The following is a 17,266-nucleotide window of genomic DNA, read 5'->3' on the forward strand; positions in this document are numbered from 1 at the left end:
TCTCCTCATGTGCAGCAGCACTGAGCAGGCAGGTAGAAAGGGGAGAAGGGACAGGGTGCGGGGGCCGGTGTAGGTATGAGAGACAGCGGCACGCGACGGGAGAAAAACGCCGCTGAGCTGGCCTGGCCCTGGGCAAGCCAGCTTTCTTTGAGAATTAGCGGGGAATGCACCGCTACCAAGCCACGGCCGAGAGACGTGCGTCACCGCAACGCGTAGTTACATTTTGAAATGCGTGAAAAAGCCTCGGAATCTGAATTGAAAACAACGTTTACAAGCAAACACATTTACAAAAAATAATGCCCATAACAGGTTTGATTATTAAGGGCTGCCTATCATTATTTTTTAAAATATTCGAATGATATTCGAATAACGAAGTTCGGAGTCAAAGCCCTAACGTCCGTGTATCGATACAGTATTGCTAAGGAAAATATCGTGATACTATGCTGTATTGATTTTTTTCTCCCACCCCTAGTGCAACCACAGTTCTGATTTCAAATTCATTTCGAATTAAACAAGAGTGAGATATAGACTCGCACCAACATGCATATACCATAATTGTACATCATATAAGGCACTTATTTTTGAATTTGGACATTTAATGACAACTTTTGACCAGGGCTGCAAAAGCAACATTTGAACAGTTTAACTATTCAAGCTTTCTTTTGTCAAATTTGACATGACTATTTTGTACATAGGTAATCAGTCCGTGTATAAAACCAGTTTCAACCTGCTGCTTCTTGCAGCACAGAGGTCATGATGCCCTCCTAGGTTTTGCATCGGTCAAATTCAGACTCATGAATCAAGTAAGCAAATGAGCTGCAGGAACATCTTGAGGTTGATTCCTGTGTTCACTTTCTGAAATGAAAAACTCTATCAAAGGAGGAAGGAAGTTCCTTCCTTCCTGTGACACACTGAGCTGCTCTCTCATCTCTATTTGTTTCCTTTTGTATGCATCCTGTCCCAGAAATGCTTGTTACTAACCTAGCTCTGGGGAGTTTACTCCCCAGAGTCCTTATGTCCCCGGAGTCCTTATTGCAGAGAATCGCAGAGCATAGCTCTGCGATTCTCTGCAATTCCCGGCTGCATCCTGCTTCATCCTGCTGCGTCCGCCGCATCCGACATGACATGAACTTCCACGATGACCTTCAAAGTCACTGTTCCATCATCTTTAATGTGACTATTATTGCCACTGTTCATCACACCCCCAACCGGCCCGTCAGACACCGCCTACCAAGAGTCTGGGTCTGCCGAGGTTTCTTCCTAAAAGGGAGTTTTTCCTCGCCACTGTCGCAATAGCCACTGCTAATGCTTGCTCTTGAGGGAATTACTGTAATTGTTGGGGTTTTGGAATTTATAGAGTGTGGTCTAGACCTACTCTATCTGTAAAGTGTCTCGAGATAAGTCTGTTATGATTTGATACTATAAATAAAATTGAATTGAATTATCAAGTATTGGCAGCGTTTACCCAGACATAATCATGTGAATGTCTAATATGCCATCCTGTTGGCTTATCACTCTTGCACTGTTGGACCTGTGCCATTCAACCAAAGGCCAAATGGCTCACCTCTCTGTGCCCACACTGCCCAGTGATTCCCCTGTATGCAAAGGAGGCTGCCATGCCAGAGAAGAGGACACAGACTAGGACTCTGTTGTGTTTTATTCATATTTAATTGATCAACCTGAAGACCACAGCTCAGCCTCCTGCATCTCAGAGAGACAGCTTTCCTTAAAGCTCTCAAAAATCACCACAGAGGAAATCATAGTTTTAAATTTTAAATGAATGAAGTGTCACTGCTATGAATAACTTCCACCAGTCTCCAGTACGGATAGACCGATTATCAGCTTGTTTTTTGGCAGTTTGCAGATTACCTGTATCAATGTTTTATTTGCCTGATAACCGATAAAGTTGATGAATTTAAAACAGCGCTACTTTGGCTCCGCTACAGCTCTGTCTGTCCCTCTGCTTCGGTTTCACCCACCACTGATTCTGACTTAATGCCCCGCCCACAACACTATCTGACTTTCTTTTACTATGTATTATGTTGAAAGTTTCTAATTTATTAAATAATTGCTTAAATCTTTTAAACAAAGTTTTGTGTTGGAATTTGTAACATTCCAAAATCTTATTTTTGACTTTGATTTTCACTGTAATTGCATATCGGTTCCAAATATCCCTTATCAGTTTCATTAACTACTAATAATCGGTATTGGCCTTGAAAAATCGGTCGATCCCTAGTCTCCAGCTATATTAACAACTAAGATTTGAGGCTGAATATTATGATGTTTCTCCAGCAACTCTGTGCAAAGGTGTCAGACCACATTTCAATGTCATTTCTACAATAGAATATACTTCCCGTTTCTAATTCCGACAGAGAGGCCTATTGAACCAAAATACATCTGTGCCAATCAATATGAAACCAATTAATGCTGGTGTACTATACTCACTTTCCAACTCCCCCATTCATTCATGCTGTCAAATATTTGATTAGTAAAAAAAATAAAGAGGGGGGGGGGGTTTTTTTTTTTTTTTTTTTTTTTTCTGACGTTCTCATAGGCTTGCACATAGTCCTGCTCCTCGAGCCTGTAACTGGCCATATGGGGGTATAGGCCTGGGGATACTGAGTCGGAGTTAGGGCACCTTCCTCTCTCTTCAAACTTTCTTTTAAACTTCCCACTGGCACTGTTCAACCCCCTTTGACTTTCTGTTCTCTCAGTTCTGATAAAAGCCCTCCTGGCTGTCTGTCCACCTATCTGTCTGTCCCTACCTTCTTTCTCACCCACACTTAGTCACAGTATTCCCTCTAAAGCTGTAGGTTTCATTCCAGACCACCACCACTCCCCTCCTCAGCTTGAGAAATACCCACACCCACACACACACACACACACATATCAGACCCTCCTCTTAAAGGCACAGAGGCAAGCACACACCACAAAGATAGATACCAGTTGAGGCAGACCAGCAGATCCCACAAATACACACACACACACACACACACACGACCGGCCAACTCCACCCCAGATAGAGAGACACACATGGCTACCTCGATGAAAAAACAAATGACGGAGCTGCGTGGGGTTATTTGAGTTCCTGCTGCTAGAGAAACTAGGGCAAGGCACGTCAAGTGGATCCTGTGCTATTCACAGCTTTAAAAAAAGAAGAAAAAAACCACTTACATGGTTCTCCTTAAAGTCACGTCATATTCCCAAAACTGAATGACGCCAGATTTTAAAGTTTTAATGCCAGAGGACCACACCTCTTCAGTACAGGACTAAACACTGGATCGGTGCTGGATCACACAGCTGAAGGATAAACAACTCTGAATATGTGTGAAAATTACAACCACAGCAAAGCAGGCTAAAGCTAAAACTTTAAAACAGAACTTCTTATTCCTTCTAAGTCTTTCGGTTTCCCCAAAAACCAACACTTGTGCTAAAGTAAACTGAAATGTCACATCACATGATGACTTCATAATACTCGCTTCTTATATGCAGTACTCCTCATATGCCATGGGCAGCATGTGGCCCAATATTTAGCACTGTGGCCTCACAGCAAGAAGGTTCTGGGTTCGAATCCAGGTCGTTCCGGGCCTTTCTGTGTGGCGTTTGTATGTTCTCCCCCGTGGGTTTCCTCCGGGTGCTCCGGTTTCCCCCACCATCAAAAAACATGTACTAGGTTCTCCAGTCAGTGCCCTTGATCAAGGCACTGGCTCAGATCTTGAGTTGGTCCCCGGGCACTGAAAATGGCTGCCCACTGCTCCCTTGAGGGATGGGTTAAATGCAGAAAATGAATTTCGCTACATGTATGTGTATGTGACAATAAAAAGTACCTTTAAATCTGACAATATCCATCAACTTTGATAGCCCTGCTCTGATCTAGCTGTGGGAAACACAAAATAAAACTGGTTCTTGCTAGAGATGGCCCGATACCATTTTTTGCTTCCCGATACCGATTCCGATACCTGAATTTGCGTATCGGCCGATACCGAGTACCGATCCAATACCAGCGTGTCATATATTTTATTATGTTTTAATAACCGTATACTATGATCCCTGTATGGATGTGATATGATTTCTATCTTTGTTGTCTGTCTGGCTCAGGTTAAACTCTTTGTAAAACATGAACAAACACAAACAATGAATGCCACAGAACTTTCTTTTATTCTCCAGTTTGACCGTCTGTTATAACGGAAAAAGAACATAAATAAACTACTTTAACATAGATTTTCTTTAGGGCTTTATTACGTGGTATCGGATCGGTGCATAAACTCCAGTACTTCCCGATACCGATACCAGCGTTTTAGGCAGTATCGGACCATCTCTAGTTCTTACAATATACAGTGTAAGATATAGCATTCCAATTCTTAGGCCCTGTAGTCCAAGCAGTGTGAATGGTAAGAAAACACAGATCTACTATTACATTCAGAGAGATCACAGACCCTCTCAGATAAAGCGGTGACAATAGTACATCAGGATGCCAAGAAAAACTGCTGCTACACTTGGCTCTTCCTACAAGATAGTGGCCAGACAGGAACATTTTAGAGGAAAAGTTCATAGGAAATTTATTGTGAATCACTTAAAGAATCTGTTTTGGGATTATTTGTAGGATTTTGCAAATAAATTATTAAATTATCAACAATAACATATTATCACATTATCACGGATGGTAAGGCATATTTGTTGATGGTTAAACCCCATAAGATTTTTAATTTTAGTTTCTTAATGAATTAATTTTGTTATTGCTGCTTTGAGATTAATATCTATGTTGGACAGGCCATTTTCACAGCAGACATTCTGCACTATATTTACTTTCAGCCAATTTATTGACCAAATTCTATAGTAGTGTCTATAGCATGTACACTACTTGCTTAACACCACACAATACAATGATTGACCTTTGATATGAAATTACAACTACCGTGATGAAGGAAAATATTGATGACGTGTAAGTATCCAAAATTACAGCTTACTGCTCATTATGGAGTAATCTATTGAGTGTGTATTGTGAGTGAGTGAACAAGGGAGTGATATCAAACTTGCCATAACAGGAAAAGCACAGATGGAACAAATAACATTGATGACCATGAGAGTGTGACAGTGAGCCAGCATGCACAATACCAGGACCCTGAGACTGAAGCAGCTGAATTCAGCCATCATGGCACGTAACAATTTGTGCCATGACAAAGTCTTATAATGCAGCGAGTACTTATCTAACAGTTGGTGCATAAATTTTGTGCACACAATTACTCATGCATTAAACAATGCAAACATAAATAGACTGGCTTATTTGTTGTTGATAGGTTCAAAGTGTTACAGCATATCATGCCAATGTCATCTCATAATGTGTGTTTTTAGGTGTGTTATTATGTGTGTGCACTTGTTTGAGCGACACAGCTTCTCTTAAAAATCTCTACTCACTCAACAAATTATTAGGGCTGCAACTAACGATTATTTTCATTCGATTAATCTCTCGATTATTTTCTCGATTAATCGATTAGTTGTTTTGTCTAAAAAAAGACATCATCAAATGTCTTGTTTTGTCCACAACTGAAATATATTGAGTTTACTGTCATACTGTTATCAAACTAGAACATATTCACATTTAAGAAGCTGGAATCACAGAATTTTAACTTTTTTCTCTGAAAACATTACTCACACCAATTAATCAATTATCAAAATAGTTGGCATTTAATATTTGACAACTAATTGATTAATCGATTAATCTTTGCAGCTCTACAAATTATAACAATGTTTGATAATATATATATATATATATATATATATATATATATATATATATATATATATATATGCACCATTACAGTCAGACCAGTCAGAAAAGTAACTCTCCCTGCTAAAAGCAACAGAATAGTGCAGATATCCTCACAAGCTGAGCACATATGTGTGTGTTATCACTTTCTCATACAGCTGGGAGTTTTTGTTTACTCCACTATCAGAAAGAATTAAAATTTCATCAGCATGAAACTGCAAATTGCAAAATGTACATTAATAAATCCTTCATTTCAGGAATGTGAAAAGTATTTCAACACCCTAAATCACTTGAATAATCAAGCACAGCGTTGCAACTTTGAGCCAGCCAACTAATTGCAGCGTTTTTCAACCACTGAGTTATGACCTAAACGTGATAAGGACTCCCAGCACCTACAGCATGTTCAGTAGAGGTTTTTAAAACTCCATCAATCTCTGATATGCATGCAAATAAACAATTAACATATCTATAAATTGAGACTTTTAACTGAATCTAATAAACACTACACTAATTCTCACTATAAACATTATTTCTTTCCTGATAAACAGATCTTTTAGAGTTTTAGAGACAAAAACAGGAATAGCAGGAATACAGTGGAAATACAAGATTATGGTTAAAATTATGATAATGTTGATAATGTTGAATATAACCATTATTTATAAGGATTATTCACCAATCTTTGGGAAGTTGAACAAACACCCATTATTGGACTTTTCAAACTGACTTTTAGAGACACATAAAACAGAAGAGCTTGATTTGATTTGACAGGGCAAGCAATCTGATTACAAAGCCCTATAAGTTATGATTATGAACCATACAGTTCCATGTGCCGCCTAAAGAGTGTAACTCAAATATCATGTTTCAAATTGGCCTAAAGATAGATAAAGATTAGGCTTGTTTTTTAGTAAAAGGCAGAAAACCTTGCACTTTAAGAAGGGCTGGGCCATATGGAGAAAATCAGATATCATGATATTTTTTACCAAATACCTCGATATCGATACCGCAACGATATTGTAGTGTTGACCATTGGTGCTTTCACAAAATATCTTCACACTTAGATTTTAGATAAATAATCATCAGTAATGTGGATATAATGACTTAGTGGGTAAATGCAAATAATAGAACAGTTACAACAGTCTGGTAGGTTCAGAAAAGTACATCACTTTACTGTAATGCAGCCTTTAAAACCAGGAAAAGACAAGACTTAAGTCATATCACGATATTACGATATCTAAAATCTAAGACCATATCTAGCCTCATATCACGATATCGATATAATACCGATATGTTGCCCGGCCCTAAGTTTAAAGGGCCCATATTATGAAAAAAACACTTTTTCTGGGATTTGGGGTGTTCTTTTGTGTCTCTGGTGCTTCCACACACATACAAACTTTGAAAAAAATCCATCCATGCTGTTTTGAGTGAGATGCGGTTTCTGAATGTGTCCTGCCTTCAGTCTCCTAGTGAGCTGTTCAAAATCGGCTCGGACTGTGACGTCACATGAGCTGGCTAACCACAACCGTTAGCTCGTTAGCATGCTAACCGTTAGCATTAGCATGCTAACGCTAATGCTAACGCTAGCATGCTACGTTGTTCTCAATAGCAAAGCACTGCTACAACACACACAAGTTCACCATTATCTACAAAAGAACTACTTACATGTGTGCCCTCATTTAGAAGAAGTCTCCCAGCTAATCCTGCCTTGTAACTGACCAAAGTTGGAGAAACAGGCTTTCTTTTACTGTCTCTAGTTAGCTAGCTGACATGCTCTACATCTGAGCTACTGAGCATGTGCGAGTGCAATCAAAGATAGTACAGAAGAAGAAGAAAAGAGGTCTCACTCTGTAGCTAAAACAGAAACCAGGTGAAAAGAGCATCTGCAGCAGTGAGAGAGCGCTGTGCAGTACAACAAAAATATGGTGTTTTTTGAAAATTAAACCATGTAAACCTATTCTGGTACAATCTTAAAATACAGTTATGAACCTGAAAATGAGCATAATTTGGGCGCTTTAAGTGACATCAACCGTGAAAAAGTCTAAGAAAAGAGAGCCACCAGAGAAAGTCAAACTGCATCAACAGAAAATCAAGAAAAAAATTGTAATAACTGTTTGACAAGTCAACTCTGGGAAGTGCAGTGCCACCACAAAAACAACAGCTCAGCGCTAAAGATATCACCAAAGTAAAACAATGAAGGTCTTAGAGATTACCAATTTAAAACTGAGGGCTGACAATGATTTATTCCATGATTTCTTTCTACAGCATACAGAACAAGTTGGCTCTAAAATGGCTTTTTGATGGGCAATACGGATCTCTGTCTGCCACAGTATGGAGTGAAAAAACATCCTACTGTTTCTCACCACAGGCCAGTGGATAGTGAAAATCTCACTTTTGTCTCTCTTGGTGTCTGACTTTGGCTCGAGTGACTGACCGCAGTGCCAACCATTCCTCCCACACATCACCAAACTAAAGACTCTCTGCCCCGGCTGTGCAACTAATTTATGTTCTCTGCTAGAAGAAAAGAAAACAACAACACATCTAAGGAAGGATACGACCGCCCCCACACTATTCATTGACTGTTTCTTTGTGTATTCACTGATTTGTATTTGTAAGACCTTGCCTGGTTACCTGCTTTCAAGTTGGCAGCCTGAAAATAAATCACAGGTTGAAATATAGTCAGTGTATCGATAATTTGTTTCTAAGTTATTTATTACAGTAATCACATTAGCATTACTGTTCCAACAATGTCAGTAATTAATGTTCCTGTGATGACCTTTTCAGTGATATAATCCATTAGAGCATTTATTTTGGTTTATGCATGCAGATGTTTTGTTTTATATTTTTAATCTCTAAAAATAAATAATTAAAAAAACGTTAGAATAGGCAAAAGAATAAATAAATAAAACTTACAGTGCATGCGGTGCAATAATAAATGCAGAGCAGATGTATGCAAGATGTGCAATGTATCAAAGCAATGTAAAACAAGTTTCTCATTTAAATTCAATGTAGTTCTAAGACTACATATAGAAAATGTTTACAAATTCCCACAATGTGAAATCAAGTGAACGGTTCATGAAATAAGATATATATACTGTGAGCAGCAACACTGGGCAGTGAGTAAAGAGCATGCAGACGCGCTCCACTGAACTTTATCTTTAGATTCTGCCCTCTAGTGTCCAGCATGTATACCGCACAAACCCCTCTGATCACAATACTCTAAAGCATGTAACTATAAGATACTTTTCGCCTCACTTTAAAATAGGTATACATTATCTGTTAACACTGGAAGTACAAAGGCAGTCTTTATTATTTGGAAACAGCTTAGGGCACGTGTCAAACTCAAGGCCCGCAGGCCAAATCCGGCCCCTTGCAGATTTAGATCCGGCCCGTATATCAATTTGGGTTCACAATAAATTTTGGCCAACCTAGTTGTGCGCCAAACTAAAAACACAGGAATGTGTTTTTTAAACTGAAATTACCTGACAATCAAAGCAGAATATGGCACATTTGCCGACTCTGAGACTCAGAAATTCCCCCAAAAGAAGCAGAGTTTTCATATTCAGGCTGAGAAACAGGTTGTTGTTAAAAAAAAAAATGTATCATTGTTTTTGCTTGATTTGCTAAATTCTGTGATGGCTAAGAAACTCTCTTGATGACTTTTGTAGGCTTCATGTCAACAAAAAGCATACAAAAATGTCGGAAAAAGCAACAAATTTACAAAAAGGTGACAAATGTCTGAGAAAGCCACAAAAAAGTCGGAACAAAAACAACAAAAATGAGGAAAAAAGCTACCAAAATGTTAAAAAAAAAAGTGATATGCAGTAACAAACGCACACCAATAAACTCTACATGTCTGGCCCTTGGTGTGATTCTCTTTTTCCAGTGTGGCCCTTAGTGAAAATGAGTTTGACACCTGGCTTAGGGGAAGTGACAGGACAAGCCTCAGGAAAAGAAACAGTCAGTGAGTCAGTGGAAAAAACACAGTTGTATGAAAGACAGACGAAACTAAACTTTGCACTTCCAGCTGCACAAGAGTCCCAACGATATTTTTACACACTGTTGACGCAAGCAGCCATGGTGAAGACTGTAAAATGTAAAAACCAATAATACATCCCCAATTCAATATTCTGACGAACACTGCTCAAAGTCCCACATTGAAAGCAATTATGAATAATTGATCTCAATCTGTTACGAGCAGAGCTATGACGTTTGCTCGACTCAGTGTTCCTTGAAAACAGAACAAAGAGGTAAGAAACTAAGCTGTACCCCAAACAATTCAAGGACCAACTGACAGACCCCCATCGTAATCCTTTAGAGTTGTGATGCTAGCATGGCTAATAACTTTAACTTTTTTAAGATTTTAACCCAGCTATGACCATTCCCTGGATTACGCCATGCAAAAAAGAAGCTACTGGGAAAGGGTTACCCAGTAAGGTAATCACAAATACGAATTAAATACTACTTATTTATGCTGATAATCATGTTGCATTTGTTCAACACATTTCAATTGGTGTGTTTTTCCAGTTGATTTCAGTTTTCTGGGCCATGTCATTTGTAATAAGAGAGATGTTTTTGTTTTTTTTGTCTAGATGACCAAGACCAATGATGAAGCACTTCATGGGTCCAGCAAATAACTCACTTACACTTTCATTTAATTATTTTAGGCCTATCTGCCCCTGGTAATGGTTATGAGCCATGGCTATAACAACACAGGACATGCTAAACCAGGATCAGTCACTCCTCTCCTCTTTACAATTCTGCTGACCTGTGTATTCTATAACAGTTTTTTTCATTTCTTTCACCAGCACTTTATTGTGTTTTTTTTTGTATCACTATCACTCTGTACGGATATCAGCACAGCAACTGTCAAGAGTCACAGTTATCTGATCAATAAAACAGCATGTTAGAAAACAACAAAGACCTTAATACAGTCATACTGACATCATATTTAGTATCAGCCAACACTGCCTGCCTCTCAAACAGTCTGCAGCTTGATAACAAATAGTCCTGTCTCCATTTGTTGTCAGATAAAGCTGCAGCTCAGGCCTTGTATACATGTGTCTCACAATGAATTGGGCCAGGGCCATTATGGCAGCAATCCAATGAGACAACATTGGTACAGTCGCCGGTATCTAATATATTTCATTGGACCCTGGCATCCTGCTCATGTATAGGCATTACAGTAAGTCAGTAAAGGACATGAAAGTGAAAAAAGTCAAACTTCAGACATAAATCAATCAGATACCCCACTATCTCCCGAAACTCTAGCTCGTCAACCAGTTCTGCTGGAGAACTTGGAGTCATGCAATCCTGCTATTGCTATTGTGTGTGAAGAAACAATAACAACCAGTCACACAACACTGCTGCAGTACTCCACCCCACCCCACCAAATCAATATCAGAGACGACCGGGGGGGGTCCACCCACCACAGTAAGTGCTGAGACAGTGAGTCACATCTTCTGAGCTCTAAGTGTTCGGACACTTAATAGAGGTGAAGGAGCTGCAGAACCTCCCTGCAATCTGAAACCCCCCATGGGAAATAAATGAGCCTAATAAGAGATGGTAATTATGTTGTTACGCAATATATCTCTTTCAACTGCCTACATGAATCTCTGAGGTAGTGTTAAGTATGTATTCAAATTTGAATTGAGTAGATCTTGACATTTCAGGTAATACCGTGTCTAGTGAATTCCTATGGATAGCTCTAAACCCAACAATTGACCTGATAAGCAGCTGCAGCATACACATAAGCAGCAGATAGTTATATGTATATCTGTAGCAAAATTCCCAAAAATTCATGTTTTTTGAGGCTGATAATATCTTCTTAAGAAATGTTGTTGTGCCGTAAATTGATATAAGTTTAAGTTTTAGGTTGCCAGTGAGAGTGGCTGAGTGTGGTTCGGGTGTTAACTGCAGAACATAACAGTTTAGATGTATTGTTAGTAGTAAATAGTAAACAAGCTGTGACATAAACCCATTATTTTGAGTAAATATTTCTCAAATGCTTGGCTGAATACAAAGTGTGCAGAGAAAATGTGAATGAGACTACCTCTTTTGTTTGTGACAAAAGCCATGAAGCCAACATTACAGGGGATTAATTATATGAATGGTCTGTGCAAAAGACAAAAGTAACGTGTACATCATCCCTAACCCAAACACCCAAAACAACAGCTAGCAGCATTACAGCGTATTATTTTACTGTTTTTTTACCAAGAACACAAAAACAGAATGAATGACAGCATATATGCAACAAATCCTCAGATCGGTGAAGTAAAGCAGTAAGTCAATAGCTGACAGTACTGACAGAAAACTTCCAACTTGAAGTGCACATTTTAGAAAACAGCTGATATGACCAGCAGATGACAATTGCAGTCACAACATGCCAGCAGCCACAATGAGGACCACAGATCAAACAATTATCGCAAAGCTGCCCCAAAGTGATATGACTGAGAGGTGAGCTTCCACATAAAATACTACATGAGTATCAGCATTAACAGACGGTGATATAGCAGCAGTGTTACAGCAGAATTTGCGTATAAGCATAAAGACAAAGAGTGGGCAGAACTCAAAAAGTTCTGTCAACACATGAATCCCCCTCACAGACAATTCTACCTCCATTTTTTTATTGTTGTTAATGTGAACATTGTACCTGCGATGCGGATGACAGCCCTCTCTGCTGGGTCCAGCACATCTCCTGAGGCTGACTTGGAGCGCTTCATGCGATGGTGTTTGGGCAGGTTCCAGGGCAGCGTGTCTCCAGGGGATGGAGAGTAACTTACTGAACTCAGATCACTGGAGCTCTCCTCTGACGCAGCCCTGACCAGAGGCCTCCTCTTGGGCTTGTCCTTCACCTCCTCCATGGTCTGGATGGACATAGTGAGAAGAAAAGAATAGGCATGGAGTGTCAAAACTTCTCAAAATAGAACAGAGAGAAAGTCTCTGTATGTAAATTCTGTAACCAATGTTATTACATTATTAGCTATATCATGGTTATATGAACCAGTCAGATTGCTTGGTTTGAGCTATCCGTTTGATATTGTTAGTTTGCTAACGTTAACTTTACCCATAGATATAACTATGAAATGTACCGGTACCTAGCGATAACTGTCTTTGAGGACTAGCTAGCTAACTTACCATCTTCTAGCATGACTTTCTGTGACACATTTCTTGGCCGCCTGACAGACACTTCTATAAAGTCCATTTCTCGGAAACGCCGTTGGGACTCGGCTAGTATTAAATGCCCCTCGTGGCAGAAAAAATGATAACGTTAAAATTAAACGGGCCTATAACCATAGACAGTATAACCTAGAAACCTTTGGGGTCTAAACAACGGTTAACGGTTCGGTATGAAATCGCTAGCTTAACATAAAAAGCAACCCATAATGCAACGCTCAGTTAAAGCAACATTAAGTAGCCTAACCTGTAAACGCAGGTGTCCTCATCCATTAATAAAAAATATCAGCAGTTGTGAATGCAAAAGTCTAGTTCTAAAATATAATATGACCCCCACTTTTTCCTCAGTAATTTCCTAAATAAAACATCTTATATTGGGGCTGGTATGGTATGTCAGTGATTAAAACAATATTCTGGAGCAGGACTGGGCGGTATATTAGATTAATATTTTAGATTAATATTACACAATCATATCATATTACGATTGGCCAGCCATATTTGGAGCATCTATATTTAGACCTAATGTGCAGTAACCAGGACACAAGCTCAGTGTTGCAGCCCAGTGCTCAGACTGCCATCTGAAGGACTATTTTTCATCAAAAGCCTACAGGCCTGACTCATTCAGAGAGCTGCTGGGAGGAACAGGGCAGGTGCCGCTGATGCACTGTACAACGTCACCACGCTCCCAGCTTCCTTTTCAGCTGAGTCACCATCCAGCACCATGAGGATGCTCCCCACAGGGGCGCTGGCTCCACTGCCACAGCCTCTCTGATTGGAAAGGAGCAGACAGGACCAAAGTCCCAGGACGGAGTATTACAGTGCATCAGATACAGTTCACATTCAGGTTACGATTTAGCTAAATGCTATTTCGGGCTGGCTGTTTGTTGTTTGGACTGCAGTAGCCTACTGCAACATTGTTTACTTCTTATATTGTTATTACATCTTTATTTCAGGCAGCCAAATCTAGAGCTTTGATGGTTTCAGTCTGGCAAAAGAGTGACACTGAACATCTGCACATGACACATTATATTACTTAACCTGTATGGAAGTTTTCTTTTCAGGAAAACGTGTGTTTTGCCAGTCAGCTTATGGCAATACCTCAATATGTCGTAGATGAACCAATAACAGTGTTTGCCTGTGAAAGTAGAGCAGTAACCCGTTGTACTTTCCTGTGGCAGTTCATTGACTGATTTTAATGGACACACATGCATTTACGTAACCACTATTTGTCAGCTCATATTTGTGCTTGTGTTCAGCTTGGCTTCTAGGATTCAGTCTATACAAAACAAGATACTGTACAAATACTTTAGGAAAATGCAGACTGGGTTGTTTGAATGGCTAGAGCTACAGTAAGGGAGCCATGTTAAAGATTCATAACCTCTGGGCGCCCAAATAGCTCAGTCGGTAGAGCAGGCGCCCATATATAGAGGTTTACTCCTCAACACAGCGGGCCCAGGTTCGACTCTGACCTGCGGCCCTTTGCTGCATGTCATTCCCCCCTCTCTCTTCCCTTTCATCTGTCCTGTCAAAAATAAAGGCTGAAAATACCCAAAAAATAATCTTAAAAAGAAGATTCATAGCTTCTAAAATAGTCCCAATACGCACAGCAGAGGATTGATTTTAAGATTGCATTGAGGCGCCACAAGTTATCACATATAGCTTTAATATACATAATCCTTTAGTCAGTCAGGCAGCAAAGTGTGAGCCCTTTTCATGTTTAAGGCAATCTGTGAATTAATCATCACTGTACTGCAGAGCCTTGATCTATTCAGTAGCCATGCAATCATCTGCTGCTTTGACTTAATAGTACACCCAATAAACATCTCTAATGACAAGATTACTTCTCACCTCCTGTCTCTAACCCATTACTATTCAGACTGGCTTTGCTTTCTTGTATGGCCATCACCCAAGCAAGCTGAAAGCCTCAGGGTGATCCATAGTTACCAGGCAACCCTGAGGAGCTGTAGATAGTATGCTCCTGAAACTCTCAGGACAAATGGAAGAAAGTTAAGTGGTGTGTGGTGTATGCTGGTATGAACAGACTGACAGTGTTTGAATCACACTGACAGCTGACTGAGGCTCCTCTCTCTCTCTCTCCCTCTTTGTCTTCTCCCCTTGAAACTGGGATGCACTTCATTAAGACTGGATCTGTTGATCACTTGACAGATAAAGCTGTCAAGTCTGGATACTTCCCAGAAAGAGCTGCACTGCATCCCCACACCTGAAATCTTTGACCTGAAGGCTGCAGTCATGAGAGACCTGGCAGGTGCACCTGCTGTTTGACAGGTTTGGAATATGCAACAACAACAAAAAAATACTCTCATTTTTTTATAGTGGAGATAGGTCGGATTTTTTTCTAACCTGTAGTTTTTTTTCAGTGCCACTAAATCATGTGATTAACAGCGTCGGCGATGCGGCAAAACATGAATTATGGATAATCTGTACTATTCCCGGTTTACTCACGCCAAAAATATCCAGGATGACAGCTGTTTTTGGTCCCAGATGAAAAATCGCAAAAATCTGTTTATTGTAGTGGTGCCGTTGGCGGATTCGTCCCAGTTAGATCCGCTCAAACTTAGAGAAGCATCATCCTCAGCCGCAGCGACGGTCGCGCCTGCGTCCTGCAGTATCCTGTGCTCTGGGATGTTCAGCCGGTCAGACCTGGACTGATCCGGGCTGCAGAGCGAGCAAAGAGGAAGAATCTGCTGCCTCCGCCTGCATGCCTTCCTGCTGGTCGAAGTTGTCGAAGTTGTCGCTAAACAGCAGGCACGCATTAGGATGAAGATGAGAGGAGAGATCTGATTGCATGCTCCGTGCGCATGTGAAAACGAAGCTCCGATCAGGTTGATCGCAGCGTGCGGAGGCAGGAGCTTCTTCACACGTTACACCGTTCAGTGTGTTTTTTTTCCCCTTAGTGCCAATGGTTTAATGTAAAGCTCGTGGAAGAACTATATATCAGCCTATTGTATTTCTTATTGTGCTCATTTTGAGTGAATACACGATCATAAATCAATTACATTCGCACATATTCTACTCGATCTTCACACCTTCAGGATTCTGTTGCAAGAGAGGAGGCAATGCCAGCACACTACTGCTGAGCTCAGCATCTGTCCTGCATGTGGAAACAGATGGCTGCTGTGATCGTAAGCATATGGATTCTATACCCTTACTTACATCAAGTGTCATTTTAACCCATATGCGTGTGCTCTGGACAGAACTGGTGTTAGTTTTCAACTCAAGTTTGTCAAAAGTATATTAACAATATATAATATTTAAAACGGATATTTTGGGATTAAATGGAGAAAAAAAAAAAGTTGACAATAATTTTATCAGGTGGTTTTGGACAAATGTATTTAATCCTGACATCGCCTTGTAATTCCAAGTTTGAAGTTGGTTGTCTTATAATAACATGATAATAACCGAAGTGAAGACAACTAAATCATTCTCCATGTAACCTGAGTAACTCCATCTCATGAATCCCAAAAAGGCCATGACATGTGGTTGACAGCTCTAGAAAATATCATGTGATTATGATGTATAAAAACAAAAAAGTTCTCCCAAATAGACTTGGCTCACCTAACCATTCCTAAATGATGTTGGAGATTCAATTATTAATATACCTATTAACATTCAAGTATTCATGTGATCCTTAAATATAGAATGATGTAAAAATGAATACGAGAAACTTCTGTTAGTGGCAGTCCAACATTCAGTTAGTCTACTGTATATTCAATGTGTAGTGTCTGCCAGCTGACCTCTGTCTGCACTTTGATGTCATAAAAATGCAAATGAACAGAACTGTTATTCAGGAAATCTGTTCCATTTAATCTCCTTTTGCCTTGCGAGTTGTTTATTATGCGTCATGTTTTTCAAGTTTCTTCTTCGCTCCAAATGGGGCCAAGTTGTACTGAGTCAAATTAAAAACTGTCATGCTGAGCCATTATGTAACCACAACACTATGAATGATATATTGCTTGTTTGTTTGTCTGGCCCTACTACATTATTAGTTCACCCATTTGTAGAATGAAGCAAAGGGCATGGTGGAGTCGGGGGCTGGGGGAGGTGACGTGTTGGCTCAATCTCACTCTGAGCCCATTCTTGTGTTCATAAACAATGCGTGCCATCAGTTCTGAATCCCAGTGTCTGTGCCAGCTTAGTACCCATTGTGCTGATGGGTCAACCTGATCAACCAAGTGCTTTATGAAGCCAGAGAGCAGTGGAGCTCAGAGGAAAATGAAGGATGCTGTGGTAAATCATTCAATCATAAACAAGCCATGTGAACAATAAAGGCTATTTTATCATAACTCCAAATACTCTTCGGATGATTGC

General features: G+C 39.9%; 1 protein-coding gene and 1 long non-coding RNA gene across 3 annotated transcripts in view; one reads left to right on the top strand and one right to left on the bottom strand.

Moving 5' to 3' along the window:
• Positions 1-17,266, bottom strand: part of pleca (plectin a) — a 112,956-nt gene that overhangs the window by 90,748 nt on the left and 4,942 nt on the right. Inside the window, exons 1-2 of one of the 2 annotated variants that reach the window (XM_039819227.1) lie at positions 15,401-15,763; positions 12,414-12,627 (exon numbers count right to left, since the gene is read on the bottom strand). In XM_039819227.1, coding sequence (XP_039675161.1) covers positions 12,414-12,624 — 211 coding nt within the window. In that variant the 5' untranslated portion in view covers positions 12,625-12,627; positions 15,401-15,763. Of the gene's footprint in view, positions 1-12,413; positions 12,628-15,400; positions 15,764-17,266 lie in introns of those variants that run through there. The other variant, XM_039819226.1, reaches the window with a different exon arrangement.
• On the top strand, positions 14,950-17,244 carry LOC120570743. The gene is made up of 2 exons (XR_005641112.1): positions 14,950-15,223; positions 15,316-17,244. It is a non-coding gene; the product is annotated as an uncharacterized LOC120570743 (long non-coding RNA).

Source organism: Perca fluviatilis, chromosome 13, assembly GCF_010015445.1.
Source record: "Perca fluviatilis chromosome 13, GENO_Pfluv_1.0, whole genome shotgun sequence".
In the NCBI taxonomy this organism is placed as follows: Eukaryota; Metazoa; Chordata; class Actinopteri; order Perciformes; family Percidae; genus Perca; species Perca fluviatilis.